The following is a 23939-nucleotide window of genomic DNA, read 5'->3' as shown; positions in this document are numbered from 1 at the left end:
ACTTTAATAATGTTACCTTCGATTTTTTGAAGTGTGTGTGTCTTGGGAATCAGTTACTCAGGTTTCAGCTCCTGTTTTCCTGATGTTCCAAGCCCCACAGCTGCAGTACTGATCAGGATGGCAGGATTACATTGGATAAGCAATATCTGCCATCTGCTGGAATGATATTTTCTAGCACTGATGAGCCTGGGATTATTTGGGTAGGTGGCCAAATACAGAGAAATTGAAGTAACAGCATTCTAGAAGTTGTTGAGAAATTGAAATTCAATCTGCAGTATAATAAAGACCTTCACATGCTATTTATTGGTGGAGAAATGAGTCACAGAAGGAATTATTTCCAGAGCAATCTAACTGAACAGGACTAGAGACCTCATCAAAATCCTAATCAGCTTTTAAGTATGGTATCCCACAATTTCTGCTACTGCAGAACAAAATAAAAATAAAAATAAAAGAGAGGGCATGGGGTTGTTAGCAAACCCCACTAAACCCTGTTTTCTATTCAAAGCATTTCAAAAATGCAATTTTCCTCTATCCACTCTGTAATTATTTGCCAGAAACATAGAATACAGCAATACTCCATATTTGAATAGAAAAGGGTCTTGGTCTTCTTATTTTTGAGAAGTAAAGCATTTAAGTTATGATAAATGATAAATGACAATGATAAAACACTTTAGAATAGGAATCAAACCTAGTGTTCCTGTAATGGTATTACATAGATGGCTACTGTTGCATACATATGTGTTGCATACAGATAAACTTCCACAATATACCTCTTCAGGATTTTGACAAAACACTGGTATTTGTCTGTGCTTTTTAATGCCCTTGAAAGTATTCCATTAGGCTTCAAACTGACATTTCCATGATGTGAATGAATGGAGTGAAATGCTATAATTACCTGAGCTAACAGAAATTGCACACTGCCTTTGCTACTCTTTGATAGCAGCAGCACACTACTTGGTTAATACATTAGTGTGCTGTAGTAGGACTCATAGTACTATTATGACAATTATCCATCACTTCTGAACCCACTTCCCTCTTAGCAGCAGCATATAATTTTGCCATACATGAATAGCTCAGTCTGGAATTTTCCATGCTGGATGTTTGCCTCTGGACAATTTTGTAGAAAACTTCAGTCAAAAGATTTCAGCTGTTTCTGAAAACACACTTAAGGGAAAGAAAAAAAAAAATAATGAAACCCCAAACATACTGTTTTGACCGTGTTAAAACATTCTGGCAGCCTTTTCTTTTAATAGCTATAGTACATTCATCCTTTAGTACAGGGACTTCCTCTTTGCAAGGTGGGTTGCGTATTTATTAAAGGTAAACTTCTTGCTATCCTCACAAAATTTTATCAAAGTCTGTCCATGTTATAAACTTTGAAGCCTTTGCATAACATGTTTCCAGTAGATACTGCAGTACATCCACCCACTCCAGCCTTGGGCTGCACAATAGTTTCACAACCTTTCAGGCTCCAAGCAAGCAGATATCACGGCTGGCTGGTTCCTGTGATTTGAGACCAAGGACTTTCAACAGTCCCAACACCGAGTCCTGGTGGTATGGAACAGAAAAAAAGGACAGCTGGCCAGGACAGAAATTCTATGGTAATTGTGGGTGGTGTGGTGTGGTGTGGTGTGGTGTGGTGTGGTGTGGTGTGGTGTGGTGTGGTGTGGTGTGGTGTGGTGCGGTGCAGAAGGTGCAGAAGGTGTGGCATGAGAGGAAAGCTGGGATGGGTTCCCAAGGTACTGAGAGCACTGGGATGGGAAAAATCAAGAGAAAAGAAAAGGTTGGTGTGGTTACCGTAGACCTAGTTCAAGGTGGGATTGAGATGAAGATCTAGAGGAGTGTGAAAGTGAACTAATAGGTTTGCAGGAAGGAGATGTGAAAGGGAGATGGATTCAATTAGTGATCAGATATGCTGGAAATAGTGGGAAATGTCTAGGAAAAGTCGCTAGGACAAGCAGCCAAGAGCAAATGACAAATGTAAAGGAGAAGATTGGAAATCATTCTGAATGAGGAAGCTGAGGAAGAAGGAATAGATAAAGAGTTAGGAGAGAAGAAAAAGTATGGGTAAGACAAGTATGAAAACATAAGCTGAGGAATGAAAGGGAGCCAGTCAAGGAGACAGGGTGGGAGTGGAGCTGGGATTTAGTTGGAGCAGAGATTAGTACTGACTTGAGAAGTCTGTCAGACTGAGTATTCTCAGCCATCATTTATTTCAAGACTCCTTGGTCAATATGGGACATATGTGGACTTTCTAAGGCATGGGCTGAAGGCTGGGTATCCCCAAGTGATGTCATTACATATTACCTTTTGCTCCTGTTTTATTCACTCATCTGCTCTGATGATGCATTTACTACTAGTGTAGTAAAGGAAACGGATTCTTTGCTGGCCAAAATGTGTTTTTAACAGAAGTGAATGAAGAATTTAATTCAGTAAACTTACCAGCTATCAAAGACAGTCTGGTTTTACCTTGGCTATATCCAGGTGTATCCACAGCCCTTAGGAAGGCTGTGCATGTGTGTGTATGCATACATTTCTCTTAGGTTACCTTTCCTTCACAGAGTGGGAGCGAGGTATGAAGGAAGGGACAGTGATCTACCATCTCAAACCAATGTAGAGGTGCCATCCTCATTATTGCATGCTGCTTTAAAAATGAACCTCAAGTATTTTCATATTTCTTCTAGTATGAAGAGAGCTGAAAAGCAGAAACTCACATTTGGAGAGCCAGCACACTGAGAACCCCAGGCTGGAGAGGAAAAGATGTGTGGGCAGAGCTGTGGGCAGCTGGCAGTGAGCACAAGCTGACTGGAAGTTGCTGGATTTCTTGCACTGGGTAATATGAAGATCCCATTCAGTCCCTGACCATACACTTACATTGTTGAGAAACCAAATCTCAAGAATTCCCCCCCAGTTTAACTCCTAATTTTTTAAGAACACATTGGTCTCAGGGGCACTCTGATGATAGACCATTAGTAATTAATAATTTTTGGATTTTAATAACCATGGTTAGAATATCAGTTATTTTGTGACTTCAGCAACAGAGAGATGTCATTTTCTCATGCAACTGAGGAATGGTGAGAAAGTAATGCAGACATACTGCATAATGTCTCTATCCACTGAAGACTGTAGTGAAAAAGCCATCTCCATAAGAGTAAGAGGAAAAAATGCACATCAGATTAAAGGAAACTTACTCATGTGTTAACATTATGGATGAGAGGATTTAGAGTAGATAGGTATCCATTTCTCCCTTAAAAGTTGCATATAAAATATCTAATGTCCTGTAACGTGTATGTTTTGCCAACTAACAAAAAAAGAAAAAAGCTCAAATATTTAAAATATTAAAATATTAAAATACTTTTAAGTATTTGTATCCAGAGTATCACGTGTATACTTTTAAGAGAGCCATACTACCACAACCGATTTTTTTACCACAACTGTCTTTACACTGGATTCAGAGTAAATATGAAAGAACAACCCATGTTATTCAGTGACAGACAAGGGAGTCTTTTAAACTGTGTTGGTGATGTGTGTACTTAAAGGCTTCCATTGCTCTCTGGTGGCAAAGGTTCCTGGGCATCATTTTCCTAAGTGGTCAAAACCTGAGTTTTTTAAACCTCCTCTCAGTTCTAAGCTATTTTCTTTCTTCTTTCTCTGTGCCTGTTCCCATGCCTGTTCCTGTCTTGGGTTCATGTGAGTGCAGAGTCCTGTGGTATTGCTGCCTAGTACCCAGAAAAAGCTGTGCTGGGCAATAGCAGCTCTATCTTATGTGCTGCAGCTAATTAGTGTCAGGAGGAGCAAAACCAAAGAGAAAAATAATGACATCTTGAAAATATTCTTACTTTTTTTTCTTCTTTTTATTCTTAATTGTTTTTGTAGGATCAATAAATTATTTCACTCTCCTGGGCTGGTGTCAGAATCCAAATCACATGAGTACACTTCAAATGTGCGGTGTTCTATATTTATTCCCCATGAACGAAATTTCTCCCTCCCCCCCATTTCTTAGCTGGCAACATTGAGGCAGAGCTTAAAAAAAGCCTTTACAGACTCACTTGGAACTTGCTGCTGCCTCTCTGTAGCCCAGTTTCTGCATGTTTGAGCTTAAATTCACAGTCACATGCCAGTACAAAAACCCATATTGAGTTCAGTGGGATCATTTGTGACATTTTTCTTCTTGGTATCATTTCATGGTTTTGGCAAATCTTTATGCCTCTCTCTCCAGGAGGAAGCATTTCAATTCCTTGGTCTCTGGATAATTCATCTTCATTTTAAACTCCTCCCACTTGTTACAACAAGGCTGAATTTTCAAAGTCACCAAAGTGCTCAGGTTGGGAGGGTGGCACGAAAGGGCATGACAAAAATATTTCTGGAAGAGGGTACCAAGTGCCTGTGTAGAGAACTGACTGCATGTACACAGGATTCAAGATTTCTATATGTCATTCCTGGGACCAAGGAAAACATGAACCAAGTAGAGGGGATAGGAGATGTCTACCAAGGTTCAGTCTCATGGACAGAAACTGCCTTTTTTTCTGTTTGTACACTACACATATTATTTGGATTCTCACAGGAACTCAATGAAAAAGACAAAAAATAAGCAGTTGAAGAACTTAGATGATGCAAAATTCATTTAAGTAGTTAAATCGTAGCCCATTTTTCGTTCCTTTTTAACTTCTGTGCTGGCAAGGGGTTTTCAGCAACACCTAATGTTCAAGATGTGAATTTTATCTAAAGACAATAAATAATACTGACTAAAAGCATAAAAAAAATAAGACAAACTTTAATAATGTTACCTTCGATTTTTTGAAGTGTGTGTGTCTTGGGAATCAGTTACTCAGGTTTCAGCTCCTGTTTTCCTGATGTTCCAAGCCCCACAGCTGCAGTACTGATCAGGATGGCAGGATTACATTGGATAAGGCTCAGCTCATGTTTTTCCCAACCAACCTCAGCAATTCTTCACCAGCTTAAGGCAACCTTTGTAGCAAGTCTGACAATTTATGATAACACAGTAGGATAAAAACTAGATGTAACATACTCATGAAGTAACTCTAGTAAAGATAGCAAACTTCTAAATTATGTTATGTTATGTTATGTTATGTTATGTTATGTTATGTTATGTTATGTTATGTTATGTTATGTTTTACTAGGTTTTATTCTGTTATGTTATACATTATATATAGCATTATATATTTTATAACAAGAAGTAGCCAGGAATTAATAACAGGAACTATGGAATTAGAAAAGGGCAAGAGTGCAGGCATAACTCTGGAATAAAAAACATAGCAGACTCAAAGGGAACTGAAAGGTCTAGGAGGAAGGTAAGTCAGAGGATAAATAGATGAGGTTGCAGAAATGGCAGTAAAAGAAGCAGGGCCAACTAGAAAGGAAAAACTCCTAACATCCACTCTGGTGCATGCAGCATGTTACTTGTGCCCTGTAGAATAAATGAACTATTTATTGGCCTTTTAAAAAATCTCCTCTCTCCTTTATTGTTCAAATGATACAGCAAGAAGTGCAGTATTTCAGGATTTATCAGAGAAAACTTTGAGAAAAATGGTCATTAAAAAAATTAGAAATAAGAAAAATTAGGAATTGAATGTAACTGTAGGAGGCACTTTGGCACCTGTGTAACTGTATCACCTTGGATTTTAATAGGAGACCATTGTCTTGCAAAGAAATGTTATTTCTTCCCTAATGCACACAGGCTGCTGATGTACTGAGAATATTTTCTTACTGTTTTTGAGTGGAATTCCTGAAAGAATATCCTACACTTCATGAGAGGATTTGAGAGTATGATTTTAATACAGGAAACAGAATGACTATTTTACACACAGTAAAAAAGGAGAAGCAATTGTTGAATAGTCTGCACAAATAACACATAATAAACCTAATTATCATAGAAATTATTATGTTAGAGGACTGCTTTTTTTTTTTTTTTTTTTTTTTTTTTTTTTTTTTTACTTTATATGGACTCCACAAATAGAATGGAAAAAATGAAGGAAAGGGGACATGCAGAATTTTCTTAAGGTCAAAGGCCATAGTCTGGTAAGATGTTCTGATGGCACAGAGACAGCACAGCTGCAGGCAGAAAGTCGGGATGCTGCTCAGAAATTCAGTGTAGAGTCATCAGTGATTGCCAGTGATCCCACTGGGTCATGATCATGCAAATGCCTTGAAAAATATGTGGAATTCAACACCTGTGCCTTTTTAGGTCTTCATTTTTTTTTAAATGAAACATGCTTGTTCACCTTTTGGAAGCTATAAAATGTTTCTTAAAGCTTAACACAGAAAAAAATGTATTAATAGTGAATATGGTAAAATGGAACTAAAGGGAAGTGTTTATAAATTTGAGTCAAAATGATGACTAGAAGTTTTAGTTGGAGGACAGGATGGAAATTTCATATAGACTGAAACAGTTCAACTTTGCAATATAATATTTGTGTTCAGACATGCCAAAAGCTTGAAACTAAAGATTTTTGTTTCAAAAGAATATTCTCTCCTTTTAAAAATAGCTAAAACAAGAAAAAGACTAAGCAAAAGACATCATTCTAAAAGAAATGGGTGGGGGGGAAGCATGCTTCGCATTTTCTTTGACCAGAATTGGTTTTGACTTTTCAGAAAGGAATTCTTGCTTTTGTCTAGGTTTAGTTTTTCAACCCCAAGTATCTGTTTAGTTCCAAGCTTTCTTTTAATTTGCTTTTTTGTTTGTTTGTTTATATACTGATTTCAGGCTCTAAAATACATTTTCTCAGTGTAAAAGTCAATTTTTTCTCAATATTTTTCCATACTTACAGGACTGGAGCATATGCCTTAGAAGAAGATTCAGTTTTGGTTAGCCTGGAAAAAAAAAGGCTAAGAGAAAATTAATTACTATCTTCAGCTAACTAAAGAAGAGTTGTAGAGAAAACAGCCATAGGCTCTTCTCAGGGCACAGCAAAACCACAAGAGGCTGCAAGCCACATCACAGGACATTCCAGATGGAGATGAAGCTAATACTTTTCACAAAAGTGTGGCCAATTACTGGCACGTGAAACTAGAGAACCTGAAGAATCTCCATTTTTGGAGTATTTCAAAACCTGATTGGGCAAGCTTGAGCACCCTGATCAAACTTCAGAATTAATTCTGAACTTCAGAATTAGCCCTACTTCTTGCATGCAATGGGAATACATGGGCCACTCCAATTTAATTTACTCTGTATTTCTAAATGTGAGTGTTTTGCATAGTAGTGCTCTGGGTTAGATCAAAACAATATACAGAATGAGTAACAACTACATGACTACCAAAAAGCACTGGTCTGGCAGCTAATGCACACATTCCATAGAAATCCAAGTGGTATTTCATGCTCTACTTTAGACTTTCAGGCTGAGCTTGGCCAATGTCAAGGAGGAAATTTGCATCCTGAGCTTGGTTTGGACCACACCAGCTAACTTACCAACCAAAACTCAGGCAGCATACCCAGGATATTTTACATTAAGCACTGTTGATGTAGTTTGGCTTTCTCAGACCTACAAACCTCCATGTGTTGAAACATCTTCACAGATCCTTACAGTACACAGCAAAGCATGCAACCCTCAATCACATTCTATAAAAACTTCTCTCTGGCAAGATGCAACACAGCTCTGACATTGTGTCTGACAGCTTGACCTAAGGAAAAAAACCTACCAAAAAATAGCAGTTATCTCTCAGGGTCATAGGAACATCACATGGTACCCGAATGAAACCCAGAGGCACAACCTATTCAGTATGGCCACAGTTCATCAGTTAAAGCAGTGTGTGTGTGAGCCAGAGTGTGCCACCCCATGGCCAGGAACTGAAACAATCCCTGGCATTGTTTTATCGAGCACCATAGACACATACACTATAGACACTGCAGTCCTTCAGAGAGTCGGGTTTCAATTAGTTTCAAATGAGGCTGAAGTTTTTACTCTGTATGGGAATAATGTTCCTCTGAAGTAGATTTAAAACCAGGAAAACTTTTTTTCTATTTTATTTTCTAAAAATTCTAATTTGTATGTAAATTTTTCAATTAAGAACAATTAAGAATGCTAAACCAAGTACCCAAAAATTAGGAAATACCATCTCTAGGATTGATGTTTCAGACTGAATTCACATATGTTCTATGTATTATTCATAGTTTCATGATTGACTGGTGGGTTTTTTTCCTCCTCCCATGGGACTATATAGCTTTTTATTGACTAAAGGAATGGATGGAAAACACATGATATTCTACCTCAGGAAAGCTGTTTGGTTTTCTGGGTTTCCAAGATTATAGCTGCCAAGAACAGATCTTTTCTGTGGTAGACATCACAGCCAAGGGTGCCCAAGCTTCCCAGCACCCTGCTACATGAGCCATCAGGGAGAACAGGATGAGATTAGGCTTCCTTTAAGTGCCTAAAGTGTGCTGCATGGAAAGGTCACTGAAAGAGAGACATTTTTCTTTGTGATTTTCCTTTGTCATTTCCCTGAGCTGATTGGTATTTTGGAATATTTTCACCTACCTCTGGGACAGAATTACAGAAAACAGTCCAAGCCTGTAACAAAATTATTTATCATGGGACATACATGAACAACCAAAATAACTTGAATAGGTCTACATTGACATCCCTGCAGTTTTCTGACCTTTGCTAGGTCAGGTACTGACAGCACAGGACAGTGAGCAATACAGACTGCAGTGCTACAGGTTAAATGTGTAAATGAGCCTGCATGCCTGGATTCTGTAATTGTATTGCTAATAAATTAACCACAAGGCTTAAAGTTAACTTAGTGCCACTTCTATGAACAGCAACCACTTCTTGATTAAAATGGTGTATTAGGAAAACTGTTCTGCCTATGAAAAAAAAAAAGCTGTGCAAACTCTCCAAACACACATATTACTGGAGACATTTAATGTACACATAATACAATTTCACACAACCAAATATATGAGCTAATAGGCCTATAATTTAGTGTTTGCTTTCCATTAATCAAGGAGTTTTTTCTCAGATGGGTAGAAAATCTTTGAATATTTATTTTTCTCTGTGTTCAGGGCTGATAGAAATTTGAACGTGAATAGTCTGCCAAAGTGTTCTTCACCTCCCTAGGCATTGAGCTCTATCAGTCATAACAACAAATTAGCTTTGATGACTAAACACTACTTATGTCAAAGGTTTAATGAGAACAGACTTATGCATCATACAGAGAATAAAGTTTAGTATTTTTATCAGAATGTATTTGAATTACATGGTTATGCACAAGAATGTGAACTAATATGGAAAATATTGCAAAATTGAGAAAGACTTTGAAATACACATTACTCCTTAATAGTGAATTTTGATTTAGGATTCTGTCTCAGCTCAAAAAGCTGATCATGCCAACAGAAAAAAAAAAAAATATAAAATTAGGTGAACTTTGAAGGTCAGAGCAGAACATGGGTTCAGCTACATAAAACTGAACTCTTCCTTTTCCCTTACGAAAGAAATCCTTCCAGAAGCATTGCATCAGAAAAACTGTAACTGCTCAAAGTCTTGTTTTGACCACTCCAAGAAGACAATTGAGTGCTAGCCCAGGTCCACCAGCCATGTCCCAGGTAAACAAACTCTCAGGGGACAATAACTTTTTGCAACACGCACCTTCCTTCAGCAACCTTCTTCAAGCTTCTCTCCTAACTAAGCTCTGTGCTTTGTCTCTCTCCCAGTCCCAAATTTATGTGTTCATGTGGACTTCTCCCCAACTACCCCAGACACTGTGTTGGATGAGTCCTTGAATTCCTAGCTATGATTCAGATAAAACGTTTCCTCATGTAAATTTAAGCATAGTTGTCTTGGGGTGATTTTCTGATGATTAGTCTATTCCTTTACAGCTTTCTTCATGCCTAAAAATGGTTGCTGTACCTTTAAGGTCTGGGAGGAGAAGGGAGCCTTGGAGCTCTTCGGTGGGCTTTTCCAAAGCCTCACCTCGTGGCATGTGGTCTGGGTTTTTGCTTGGCTAGCATGAGGTTTTTTGTTAGCCAAGGCAGAAGGGTTTTTTTGTTTCTTTCCCTGACCTTGGAGAGGCTGCAGCAGCAGTTCTTCAGCAGCTCTTCAAAGTCAACTGAGAGTGGTTTGGTGTTGGTCTGAGATCCAAGAAACTGGCAGGAAAGACAAAGGGCCTCTCCATTTTGGCCCCATGTCTTGGAAAAAGCTGGGTCAACAAGAGAAAGCTCAATTGCCTCATCTGCTGTGAAGAGGGGACCGATGTCAGAGACTCACCAGGTTTCACATCTGTTTGCCCAAACTGCTCTTTGAAACTACTGGGAGTTTTTCTGGTTGGTTTTTTTTCCCCTAAAAAATCATGCCATTTTGCCCCCACCAAGTGGCAAACTGCTGTTGTTTTTTTCTTTCCCTGGCATTTTGGATTTTTGTTCCAGTGTGTGCGTGTGCATGGGGATGGAGGGGACAATGTTCTAAGTTCTGACAATGCAATATCTAGCATTTATTTACTTTTTTACTGCTCCATATGGGCACTCTGATTATCAATAAATGCCTGGGTTTTTTTTTCACTTTCATCCACTAGTTTCATTTCTTATTGGCAGACAATGATTGTTGGAACTCCTGTTTTTTAGAGGAAACACTCATTCCAGAGTGTTTTTCTCCTAAACTTGTCTCTACACCAAGACAACAGCACAGGACTTCACGAGAGAATTCTTCTGATATTCTACTCTTTCCTTTGGAGGTCTTTTTCCAGGCTTAAATGGAGTAAACTGGAGCTTCTACTCTTTGTGTCTCTTCCAACTCTTATCCCAAACCTAGGTGTCAAGGGAGGTCTAGCTCAAGATTCTCAAGCCATAGCCCAGGTGAATGTGTCCTTGGGGAACAATTATTTTTGCCCCCGTCACTTCCTTTTGCAATCCTTTTTCAATCCCTGGCCAAATGAACTGCTAGGCTTTCTCTCTTTTCCCAAAGCTGAACATTAGCAGATCCCTAATCATAGATTCAAACTGAGACAGCCCAAAGCCCCTAACCATCAACCAGATGAGAAACTTCTCAGAATAATTCTTTCCTGCCCCACTCCAAATGGGGATTCAAACTTGGCCTGCTTACTGTCCCTAAGCCTAACTGTAACCACAACTCCAACACCTGGTATCTGCAGAGACCAGCCAAAGACCCCAAGCCATAGCCGTGATGAACAAGTTATCCTGAGAGAATTCCTACAGCAAATTGTTTTATCAAAATGGAGTTCTAGGCTTTGCCTTGTTAAAAGTCTGACTTAGTATGAATGCAAAGGATGGGTTGAACCTTAGTTACAGATCCTGAACCAGCACCCAGATTAAGAAGATTTCAGGGAAAAGGTATTTTTGCAGCCTTACTCTGGCTGCTCCCTTTCTGCCCCACACCAACTATAGCCCCAGGTTTTATCTCTCTCCCAACCAGGTATGTAATGTTAACATTAACCCTAATCCCAGACATCAGCTGAGCCTTCTCCAACATACCCAGCCATGGCCTGATGAAAGAATTCTTTTCATGTCCTACCTCTTTATGGCAGTTCTTGGTAGCTCCACACCAAGTGCATCTCTAGGCATGATGACCTTCATTCTCCTAATGCAACATTTAACTCTAAGCCCATTCCTCAGCCTGGGCTGAGTCTTGGCTCAAGGCACCCAGGCATGACCTAGATGAGAAATTTCTCAGTGAAAACTCATCCCTTTTCCAACTACTTGTTAACATTACCAAGGATGGTGATTCTTGGATCAGGGATGTTTTTGTTGTTGTTGCTCCCTCCTTCCAGAAAAATAATGAGTATATAATTTAGTATTTTCATGGAATTATGTACTGAGTTCACCTTAAAGCAACTCAGATATGTGATATGTCTCAGATATGTGATATGGCTCAGATATGTCTTATATGATCCATATAAGACAGCAAAATTGCTTATTGTTCAAGATTTTTTCAGTTTCCTGTCACAACAACCTTGAATGTGTTTTGTTGGGATTCTGCTTATTTAACTGATCAGAGGCTTTATCTGTTTCTGCCGTATCCATCCGACTTCTAGTCTAAAGAATCTCTATAGCTGCAAGAGACATGGCTTCAATATCATTCAAGATAATTATAAAAACCTTTTGAAACAGGTATTTTGAGACTGCAAAGCAATAGTTAGGTTTTCTTCATGCCATGACAACCAGCAGGTATGGAGTTTTAAATATGGTGGAAAGGTATTGTGTAAGGTATGTCTAATGGCTGCTGTGGTAAAACAAGGAATGTTTGCACAGTCAACAGAGCTGTCATTTTAAAAAATAAGTTTAAGCTTTGTCTCCATTCTTTTTGGTTTTGCCATTATTTTCTCTTTTTTAATGTGTCATGTGTAATGTGTAATCTTATGATGTGATCTTTGGGAGAATGGCATGAGAAAGATGATGCTTTATATTAGCACTGCTGGAAGAGCCCTTGGGGTAACTTTGATCAGATCTATTAATACAGTTGAAGATTAATACTAGGCTAATATGTGTCAAAATTAGTTCCAAAGAAAGCATTTGCTTTATTTGATGAGTACAGTCAGAGTAGTATATTTGTTCCCAACTGTGTTTTAATGAGTCACACAATCTTTCTTCAAAATATTTCAATTTGCTACATCAGTATGCCTATTTATGGCTCTATCTCATTGGTTCAGAATAAAAATATATTTATTCCTTTCAGATTAACTTACTTTATCAGCCGAATCAAACTAAAATTGGCTATTTCCAGGTGCGGATCTGCTCCCTTTGTTCTTTCTTAAGACAGAAATGTTTTTCCGACGAGGGCTCGGCTCCTCACGATGCTGCCACTTGGTGGTGCCCCGGCGCTGCAGTGAAAACCACCGTGTCAATCGCTTGGATTGTGGAATTTAGCCCCACCAGGTTCTTGAGGTGCTTTCTTTAAAATTAACAATATTTACTGTTCTGTGGCCAAGGTTTAATATATGTGTATGTATGTATGTATGTATGTATGTACACACAAAACACAAAATGTCCTGTAGCTGAACGATGCTTTCAAATTTGTTAGGCATATTTTTATTGATTTATTTATTCATATAAATGTATTCATTTATTCAAATAAATCATAATATTGATTTAATATATTCTCTATTGATACATTATTTATTTATTTATGATTAATTAATTTATTTATTCTGAGCCTAAAACTATTAAAACTATAACTATCTGATCACTGTTCTGTCACCTCTTCCTATATAGTGAAACATCTTATACTTCTTAAAATACTTCTAGAATACTTAATTTGGGATGTTAGGGTGGCTGAAATGTTGCAACCAGTTGCAACAACAGTTAATATTTTCTGAAAAATGAAAATAGTCTACACTAAAGCATCCTTTATGACTGATGTCCTTTTATGACAAGGTGACGCAAGTAGTGGATGAGGGAAAGAAAGGCAGTGGATGTTGCCTACCTGGTCTCTAGTAAAGCCTTTGACACTGTCTCCCACAGCATTCTCCTGGAGAAGCTGGCTGCTGATGATTTGGGTGAGTGTACTGTTTGCTGGATGAAATACTGGCTTGATGTCGGGCCCAGAGAGTGGTGGTGGATGGAACCAATCCAGCTGGCAGCTGGTCACTAGTGGCGCTACTCGGGGATCAGTACTGCGTCCACTTCTGTTTAACATCTTTATCAATGACCTCGACAAGGGGATCAAGTTGACCCTCAGCAAGTTTGCAGTTGACAGCAAGTTTTGTGGGAGAGTTGATCTGCTGGATAATAAGAAGGCTCTGCAGAGGGATCTGGACAGGCCGGATCGATGGGCTGAGGCCAATTTTAAGAGGTTCAGTGAGACCGAGTACTGGGTCCTGCACTTGGGTCACAGCAACCCCAGTGGCCCAGGCTTAGGGTACAGTGCCTGGAAAGCTTCCAGGCAGAAAAGGAGCTGGGAGTGCTGGCTGACAGCAACTGAACATGAGCCAATGTGTGCCCAGGTGGCCAAGAAGGCCAATGGCATCCTGGCCTGTATCAGAAATAGCTTGGTCAGCAGGACCACAAAAGTGACTCACCCTGCAGTCAGCACTGGTAAGGCTGCACCTCAAATCCTTCATCCATTTCTGGGCTTCTCACTACAAGACATTGAGGTGCTGGAGCATGTCCAGAGAAAAGCAAGGGAGCTGGGGAAGAGGCTGGAGCACAAGTCCTGTGAGAAGCAGCTGAGGGAACCGGGGGTGTTTAGCTCATAAAAAAATGAGACCCAGGGGTGACTTTATCGCTCTGTAAAACTACCTGAAAATAGGGTGTAGCCAGGTGGCAGGGGCGGCCTCATTTCCTAGGAAGAACCTAGGAGTTTCTCCTAGGAAACCAGTGACAGGACGAGAGGGCATCATCTCGAGCTCTGCCGGGGAAGCTTCACTTTCGACATCAGAAGGAATTTCTTCACAGAAAAGGTGGTCAGACATTGGAATGGTCTGCGCACCCCGGAGCTGTTTAAGGAAAGACAGGACGTGGCACTTAGTGCCAAGGTCTAGTCGGCAGGCTGGTGTTCGGTCATAAATTGGATTTGACGATCTCAGAGGTCGTTTCCAACCCCTCGGCCGCTCCCGCCGCTCCCTCTCCGTTCGCCGCCTGCCACGTCGAGCCCGCCACCTCCCCTGCCGGCACCGCCCTTGGCTGGGCCGGGCCGGGCCGGGCGCGGCAGGGAAGGAGGCGGAGGAGGCGGGAGGTGCCGCCCCCGCCCCGCGCTGATGGCGGCGCGCTGCGGCGGGCGCGCGGCGGGGCGGTGACGTCGTGCGCGAGGCGGAGGGCGGGGAGGAGGAAGAGGAGGAGACCCGGGCAGCCCCGAGGCTGAGGCGGCCGCGTCCCGCGGAGGCTCCGTCCCGTCCCGTCCTGTCCCGTCCATCCCACCACTCCCGGTGCCTCCGGCTCGGGCGGGCCGGCGCGGCTCTCCCGAGGCCGCGATGCGCTCGGCCTGAGCGCGCCCTCGCCGCCCCGTCCGGTTCGGGCCTCTACGAGGCCGGGGACCGCGATGGCTGCGGGAAGCTGGCAGGAGGTGGCGGCCCGGTGGGCTGAGGAGGCGGCGGCCCGGGTGCGGGACGCCTTGTCGGGCGGGCTCGGGCTGCTGCGTGCCGAACTGGGCCTCGAACTGGGCCTCGACCCGCAGGCGCTGCCCACCTGGCTCGCCCTGGCGGTCCCGGCCGCGCTGGGGTTCGTGCTGCTGGGGCTGCTGCTGGCCGCGGCCTGCGGGGGCGGCCTCCGCAAGAAGCCGGCGCGGAGCGCGGCCGTGAGGAAGGGTGACGAGGCCGTCGGCGCGGGCCTGACGGCCGGCGGGGGCCAGGGTAAGGCGGCGGGCCCGGGCCCCGGGCAGCTGAACCTCAAAGGCGACGAACAGAAGAAGCGAACCAGGAAGAAGCTGCCGGAGAAAGCGGCGCGGGTGAGAGGGGTGTGAGAGCCGGGAGGACAGCGAGGGTGAAAGGCGTAGTGACAGCGGCGGGACTGGGCGGGCGCTGGCACCCGGCCGGGTCCCAGTGGGGAGGCGAGGGGGGTCGCGTCTGGCGAGCGGCCCCGAGCGCGGCTGCAGCTCCCCAGGCCTGTCGCCGGTGGGAAGGATCTGGGTGCCATAGAGGTCCCCCCGAGCCGCCGTGCGATATTTGCCTCTGGAGGGAAGGGATGGGGGGGTCCTGATTTCTCTGGAGCCGTCTTCAGTCGTCTGGGTTGTTTGGTTGCTTTTTGAAAACCTGGAGGAGCAGCGCTGCCACAAGTAAACTAAACGTTAATAGTCCTGGATGATGAGGAAAAAGCTGGCTTTTTGGAAGCATTTTATTGTAAACAAAAATTACTTGAAAGCTACTATTACTCTTATTACTCGCTAAGTAATAGGGTTAGTAACGAGTGGTGGAGACTTTAGCATGGCTTAGAATTTCGAGAGAGGAGTTGTAGTCTAGGCAGGTAAAGACTGTTGGAAGCAGCATTCTAAGCCGTATAAATGCTATGATGATTCAAACCTGAGTAAGCTTTTTGCTTTGTATTTTCAATAGAACATGTTAGTGTCAATGTTAATGTGAGCGTGCCTCAATAGGAATCTGTCTGATTTTGTTGTTACAGTAAGGATCATCTCCTTTAATAAGGAAATCTGTGTCTTAGCAGACCCTTAAAAAGAGATCATTCCTGTAATTTATATTTTTTTTAAATCCTCAGTATGTGGTGTGGGAACCTTCTATCTTTGACAGTATGCATCCACTTAAGAGAAAATTAGTGGAATGCAGAAATTGTCAACTGTCCTTTCAAAGCTTACAGTTGTCACAGTTTTGGGGCTTGAAGGGATTGCTTCTGTAGCTTTTATATTGTTAGGTTGTTTGTAATCCTATTTATGTCCAAATGGATTATAGGAATGAAAGTGTAACAGATGTCCCCTGCCTATTACAACTGTGTCATATAATAATATCTTGCTCTATAAAATCTGAATCGTTTCCCTAATGACAAGAGAGAGACAATGGGTTTGTTTCTTCATTTGAGTCTGTGGCAGCTTTAAGATTTGAGAAGTTTGGGAAACTTTTTAATGAAAATGTAAGGCTAGAACATCTTAAACAGAACAAAAAAAGTCTGCATGTGCCACCAACCTGTATTTGAACATTGAACTGTTGAAGTTGTTTCTGGAAGTTACAAGAGACTGAATGCTGAGAACCAAGAAGAGGAAACGTGATTCAGAATCTTTCCAGTGTGGTTAGGTTCTCCATTTTGGAGAAAGCATGCTAAAGATGTAATTTTTTTGCCATCTGGATAAGCAGATACTTCAGTGTTAAATAAATATGTTATGCTTTCTTGACAACAAAGACTAATCCTAGAAATTAAATCGATTTTGCTTGATTTATTTAGTTGAAACTCCAGTAAGAAAGCAAATCATAAACTCTTGCAAGTCACCGCCTAAGACATTAAAAAATGTCTCCTTACAGAAGACAGAGTGACTAGGTAGATATCACTGTTGACTTGACAATGCTTTGTAGTATAGGGCTTCATAAAAGCAAACTTTAGTAATTTTATATAAAAACACACACTTTTGGTGTATATAAATAATTGTACTCTATTGAGCTTGGTTTACATAGGCATAGAATAAAGTTAAGGCAATGTAAGAGCAAATATTTTTGTAATCAAAAGAGCAAAATTGTTTTTAAGCTGTCATCCTGTATCATTAAGATTTTAAAAATTATTTTTATAGTGCTGTGTATTCTTTATTTCCATGATGAGGTGAAAAAAATCCTACCTTCATCCAAAAGGAAATGCACAAACTGAATCTTTAACTGTAGTACAAATAAGTTTATACCAGTGACAAAGTTTAATAGACCTACCTTGTGCTCATTTTCCAAGGTAAGTTTAGAGAGACCAATATTAGCATGTCCCAGTGTTTTCTGACTTTAATGTGAAAAACTCTCAAAATAACATTGGAAACTTAAAAGCTGCAACAAAAGTTCTTACTGATTGCTGCCTGGTCATTTTCATTGCGTGGTTTGTGTGATGTGATGCTAATACAGAGGGCTGGAAGGGGAAAAGAGTAAGCCTATTACGAGTAGATTTACTACAGAGCTTGCTATGCCAGGGTCTAGATTTCCATTGTGGGCATTTCAGAAAGCTTAGAGCAACTGGTCTGTGGCTTTAAGAACACACTACAGATGTCTAATTAAAAGCTGTAGGGTTACTTTAATACAGAATTACTGAGCTCACTGTATGGCAGGTGATGTGTAACACTTGTCAGGATCAGAAATGTTCTTAACTGTAGCTTTTCTGAGGAAGAGTGTTATATTGCAAGGGTACAACTTACCTCATGTTCCTAGTAAAAAAGGTTTCTTGGAGTGGCACTGCATTGACTGAATGCAGTAGTACCTATGAAATTCTGTTTATTTACTTGTTGTAAGCAGACATATTTAGCATTCATTATCATTAAAGTTTATAGAGCCAGTTCTGGCTTTCTCAGACTGCTTGGAAGAAGGTATCATGGTGCCTTTACATCAGATTCTGTGCAGTAAACCGGAAGCTGCATTTTTTGGGGGTTTTTTTTAGTTTTTATTTTAACTCCTGGAAGAGGCAGAGCTCTTTGGCTCCATTAAGAAATTTTTTTACTGTCCATAAAACTTCATATTTAATTTTTATTCCTTCCCCTTATGAATAATGACTGTGCCTCTCTCTCCTACTTCAGCAGGAAAAGGTGAAGCTGTTCTTATATGGTTTCTGTGCAATCTGCCAAACACCACAGAAACTTGAGAGTAGCCATCTTCTGTGCTCTGCTGCCACTTTCGGAAGCCATTCACTCCATCTATTTGTAGATGTGGAAAATACCAAATTGACTATGTCCTTCCTATTGTTTGTCATGCACCTGGAGAATAAATGCTACACACTCTAGTAAAAGTATGTGTGCATTCATTTGAGGAGGTTTCATATTTGGTCTGAATGAAAGAACTTTCTGGGCTATGACTGTTTAGTGCTTATTTGCACTTAGATTGTGTAAAGACTTTATACTTTTAGCTGGTACTCATGTTGGTTTGTGTACGTGTGTGGTCAAATAGCAAAATATAGCTGTAGGATTCTTCAGGCCTCATAGAGAAAATTGTTTAGTTTCTTTCTAAAGAGAAGCTTACAGAAAACATTGGGAAACAGAGTTTTTCATTGGCCAAAGATATTCTAAGCAGAGATATCTTTATAATATGTAACTGAGGACTTTGGCTAATATAGTGTTGTAAGATTGAGTGATAACAATTTCATTAGTACTGTTTGAAGCATGAAACTGAATTATCCTTTGCACTACCATGTTTAAGGAGTACTTTTCGTTTTGACAGTCTAAGCAAAACATTTTCTACGTTTGGTATATCTTAACACCCTCATATGTGTGTGAAAAAAGATTTATTTAAGTATTGGGATTTTAAGGTCCTCAGGCAAGAAAAGCATTCAGTAATCAGTACTGCTACTGACAGCATTACTTCTGCCTTGTTGCGTCATGCCTGGCAGCTTTAAGATGAGGGTAAAAAAGATGGCAAATAATAAATTGCACAATTTTGAATTAATTCATTTTGTCAGTGGTTGTTTAATATATTACCCATAAAGTTAGAAACTTTGGGCTGTGGTTGTCTTTTTAAAATGAAACATTTCTGAATACTGTAGATTTTTTTTTTTTCTTTCTGTTGCTTTCTTTGATATATCCAAAAATGGTCACGTGGATTTTGGATGAAATTCAATGATTCATCTATGGGCAGAAAATAAATATGGAAAGCTTACACTGAAAAGAAGGGTATTAAAATTAAGGAATGTATTTCTCCTGGAATGTATCAAATTGCAAGTTTTCAAATGTATTTCTAAATGTTATTGCTTACATGATCAGATGATCAGACAGCATTTTGAACAGTCATGTGGATGAATTTTTCCAGAGGCTTTTTAATGGACATGAACTAGTTTATTAGTTCAGAGAAACAGCTGAAGTTTTTTTTAAACTAAATATTAAAACTTCTGTTTCTTGAATAGTTGGGAGGGGTTAAGAATGTAGTTTTCAATTTAAGGTATATATGTAATAGCTAAGAAGCAAAGCAAGGTACAGAATTTAAAAAGTTAGTTGGCTGCGAACTTTTTTGATACACATCCAATACTAGATGCATCAAATATGTTTTCTAACTTTACTGCTAGATAGGCTTTGGAGAAACCAAAGAGAGGCACAAGAACTGAGTTGTTTTCAAGATTAAATACCAGTTCTTTGCTATCCCTGTGGAATATACCAATAATTTGGACTTTGTTGAGAAGAACCTTTAGATAAGAGTTCCTAGACACAGACTCGTAAAATACACTTCATTTTCAGAATGCTGAGGGAAATATACTGTATATTAGATATGAGAAGTCCAGTTCAAAGCTGGTTGTTGCAGGAGAAGAGGGGTTAGGTGACCTGATCTTTCAATTTCTATTTATAGTTACTTTGAAGAACTTGGCATGCTTGCTAACTACAGTAAGCAGTACTATGTTATGCACTGGTGAAATCATGCGGAGGGTGGTTTGTAAGCATAATACAATGTGGCAAGGCTTAAGTGCCTGTAACAGTTAAATTGAGGATCAGATCAAATATTTGAAGGAATAGGCCACACTAAGTTGTGATATGGCTTTTGTTTCACTTGAAAGCAATTAGGTTTGTGATGCAGAGTTAAAGTAACTTTTGGGTTTTTAGTAACAAAGGAATAACTAATGGTAACAGAGCTTGAAATTTATTTTGAAAGAATTGGAGGAATTAAAGCAACTTTGAAGTAGCTGTTTATGCTTATTTAGTTTTCAGTCATTAATTTATCTGAGTCATTCTGAACGTGAACCAGTGACATTTGGGTGGACTCTGTAAATTACTATTCTTAACAATTGTTTTTCACCCAGTGAAATTAATGGCTCACAGTAGTATAATACATGCATATTTTCATCTTTTCTGCAATTAAGCAGAGTTACTTCAGTCACAGCTTTTTGTTAGAAGTAAATGACTCTTAAATTACTACATTTCTGTATGGGGAATATGTAGGCTAAGGTGTATGCCTTTGCTGTCAAAGGTATCATTACTCATGTAATGATTGTCCAGAGTTTTAATTTTATATGTTGAATAATACATGCTCATTTTCTTTCCTTAATTCTGTGAGGGGGACATGATAGACTAATGTAACGCCTGTAATCAAGTCTGTCTGAAAAGAACAATGGGGTATCGTGCTTAGTCATGCTTCATGTTTGATTTCTAATTTCTGCTCTACTATGAAGTTTAACTTGTGAAGGAAGTGAGCTGGGAGGGATATGCATAGAAGTTGCAGATGTTTGGTCAATGTAAAAATTATTTTTAAAAATTAGTCCTCTTGCTGAACTGCTACAAAGTGGTAATTGTTTTAATTTAATTAGATAATTTATGGCATGTACAACTGTAGCTGTTCTGAATCGGTTTTCAGAACAGCTACAGGTAATTTTTTAAAAGCTGGTAAATTTCAGAAATTTACCTTTTGTTATAAAATTCCTGGATTGTATAGGAGTGAGATGAAATGAGAAGACCTCTTTACTTTTTCATTTCTGTGTTTGGTAAATACAGTATTGCAGTAGATACTTTGAACACCAATCCACAATTTGGTCTGCTCTATTCAGTAGTCTTACAAGCATTTTTCCGTTAACAAGTAATTGCATTTCAGTAGTAATGTAATTTGATCTTTACTACATCTGCTTTCTCTAATTTTTTTATTATTTATGCTCACTGTTTACACAGCCTAATGGACGGTCTTTCCTTGATGTATCTGAAGATGAAGTAATACAAACTGTCCGTAAGGACAACATAAAGCAGCCTGTGGACACAGAAAAGAAGAATGAAAAGGTTAGTTATGGATACAAAGCAACAATGTTGAAGTTTGATGTATATTATTTCAGTATCTAATAACTCTGTTTTTGGGTTGAAATCTTGTTACTTATATGAATGAAGAGGCAGATTTCTTACTGTTTAGAGTACTAATCTAATTTGAAGTTGGAAAGAGCTAAAGTAGTATTTTCTTAACTTCTGAGACATCAGAACTTGTCTTATCACAGAATGTTTGTCAAGGAAGCCCCACTCCCAGCTCCCCACTAAACACTGATATCTCTGTTCATCATGTGACACAGTGTTAAGCTTACAGAAATAAAGTTTGTTTCATCTTGATGGCTTCTATGGGGATTCAGCATAATGATAGTATTGTTTAGTGCCTTGTAAATGGTCTACCAATTGGGCAACCACTATTCAAAGGATTAAGACCATGTGCCTGATTATTTCTTTTGCCAGATGTATCTATTAGTAATTAGAGTTCTTGATTTTTGATGATAAGTGTCAGCTTTGAAGTCTGGTGTGAACTTTTTGTTATGCAAATTAAACAGCTACATTAAAAATATCTTTTTAAACATGAATCTGCAATGTCTAATCTAAAAGGTAACTGTATTACTGGCAGTGTTATTTTTTGAATAACACTAAGGAGGACTAATCTTGTTTTATCATATATGCTGTCATTTATGGGCAACATGGATATGCTTGGGACTTTCGATAATTTTTTCATTTGGCTCTTTAGCTAACACTGTGCATGAAGTTTTCCTACTGTCCTTGTTTTCTGACTTACTTTCTTCAATAAAATGCTTTTGCTGTAGCTATACTGAGGAAAAATAAAAGATTACATATAAGTAGTCAGAAACACTTTGCTGTGAGGGTGGTGAGAAACTGGAACAGGTTGCCCAGGGAGGTTGGGGATGCCTCATCCCTGGAAGTGTTCAAGCTTAGGCTGGATGGGGTTTTGAGTAACCTGGTCTGTTGAAAGTTGTCCCTGTCCATGGCTGGGGTTGTAACTAGATAATCCTTAAGGTCCCTTCTAACCCAAGCCATTCCATGATTGTTGTCATTTCTTTAGCTCATTCAAGCTTTAATAAATATACTTGACTACCCTCCAGTAACTTCTTTTGCAGTTAGTATTTTGTATCCTTTTAGTTTGCTGTAGGACTTTAAGTGTTTTTGCCATTGGCAAATTGAGTGACTTCTCTGTAAAATTGTTTGCCTTAAAGTTCCATGCTGTGTGGCTCTTTCTCTTCCCCATGTTTTGCATGTCAGATTGACTTTCTTGGGTTTTTTTCTCCCAAGAACGTAACACAGTTTTAACCTGAATGAATAACTCTATCTGCAGGTTTTCAAGTAGATAATGTGTTTAAATCCTAAACTCAACTTCACCTTAAAATTGCAAGCAGAATGGTCTGAATTTTAAAATGTGAAGCTGAAGCTGCAGCTCTAGGAAACGAATACCACTGCAGGGATGTGGATGATTATTCAAATTGTGTTTTCATATCATTTTGGGGGACCCTGGGCAAAAAATGATTGGGTCAGGGGTAAATAGTTACTCTTCAATTAGAAGTATACTTAAGAACAACCTTAAGAACTACAGTATCTGTACAGGCTTCTAATTATTTAGTAAGGCTTCTCAGTGCATCTGTAACATTTGTAACATTATAAACCTACTCAGGTTGTAACGGGTCCTGTGTGTCTTTGGGCACCATCTTTGGGATGAATGGTATAAGACAATGGCTGTGATTGAAGTTGTATGTGTATGTGTGTACATATATGAATACATATAATCTATGGCCTGAAGGATGTGGTTATTTTTTATGCTTCATTATATGCTTTCAGTGAAAATCACACATTTTTTGTGTTTCTGTATTTCTTGGCTGCTTCAGGGTTGTGAATTTCCTGTATGTTTTTCTGCTTTGTGGGAGGGAAAGCTTTGGGTAATGTCTGGACTCTGGCTGTTCACAGGGCTTATGATTCTGCAATTAGTAACTTGCCATAGTATAGGGGTTTTTTTAATGTTTAGTGTAAGAGACTGTTACTTAAGAAGTGACTGTGTGGATGAGACTGTGGGAAGTTAAAGTGTCATCATCCATTCTGTTTGCAAGCACATAGCTGCATTGTCTTGAATATTAGAAATAATTCCTCAACTAGGGATCAAGAAGAAAGGTTTATTTTTCTATTGTTCTTGCATGGAGCACAATGCATCTAAAAGACTTAAAAAATTTTGGCAGGCTTGCAGTGTTCCTCATGTGCTCTTTGGCTGTTGGCAGAGCCAACACTGGCATCTTTGTGTGTTGCAGAAGGTGACATTCTGAATGCATGGACTTCTGCAAAATGACCGGCTGGCTTGCTCCAGCTTTAGCATCTCTTGTCAGTTTGGTACTGAGATAGCAACTGGTACAGTACAAAGTTTAGCAGGTGGTGGGTTATTTGGATAAAAAAATAATGGTTCTGGTTTTTCAGAATAGGGTAACACAGTTTAGGAAAGTAAAACACATTTTCAGGATTTGCGTTCTTGATCTTTTTAAAAACAGTATTTGTTAATCACAAACTTCTTTTTTGGCTGTTAAACTTTGATGTTTTCCTGAAAAGTGTAAAATTTGATGGCAGTACTTCATAGGAGCTAGTTATTTAAGGAAACTGAAGTTAAAATTTGGAAATCATCTTGAACTGTTGTCTGGGAGACTTCTG

At 39.6% G+C, this 23939-nt stretch overlaps 1 protein-coding gene and 1 long non-coding RNA gene across 3 annotated transcripts in view; one reads left to right on the top strand and one right to left on the bottom strand.

Annotated features, from left to right (window-relative positions):
* Positions 1-6771: 6771 nt before the first annotated feature.
* On the bottom strand, positions 6772-14400 carry LOC111924521 (uncharacterized). Its single transcript, XR_002861685.2, has 3 exons — positions 13389-14400; positions 12652-12786; positions 6772-11619 (listed from the first exon to the last, which is right to left on the bottom strand). It is a non-coding gene; the product is annotated as an uncharacterized LOC111924521 (long non-coding RNA).
* A 357-nt stretch (positions 14401-14757) lies between these two features.
* Positions 14758-23939, top strand: part of MTDH (metadherin) — a 32522-nt gene continuing 23340 nt past the window's right edge. For both annotated transcript variants that reach the window (XM_086881969.1, XM_086881962.1), the window contains exons 1-2: positions 14758-15347; positions 21165-21269. In XM_086881969.1, the coding sequence (XP_086738095.1) occupies positions 14943-15347; positions 21165-21269 (510 nt within the window). In that variant the 5' untranslated portion in view covers positions 14758-14942. The remainder of the gene's footprint in view (positions 15348-21164; positions 21270-23939) is intronic.

This window comes from Cyanistes caeruleus, chromosome 1, assembly GCF_971803275.1.
Source record: "Cyanistes caeruleus chromosome 1, bCyaCae1.hap1.1, whole genome shotgun sequence".
In the NCBI taxonomy this organism is placed as follows: Eukaryota; Metazoa; Chordata; class Aves; order Passeriformes; family Paridae; genus Cyanistes; species Cyanistes caeruleus.
Note: the sequence above shows the minus strand (reverse complement) of the source record. Positions and strands in the feature narration are given on the sequence as shown.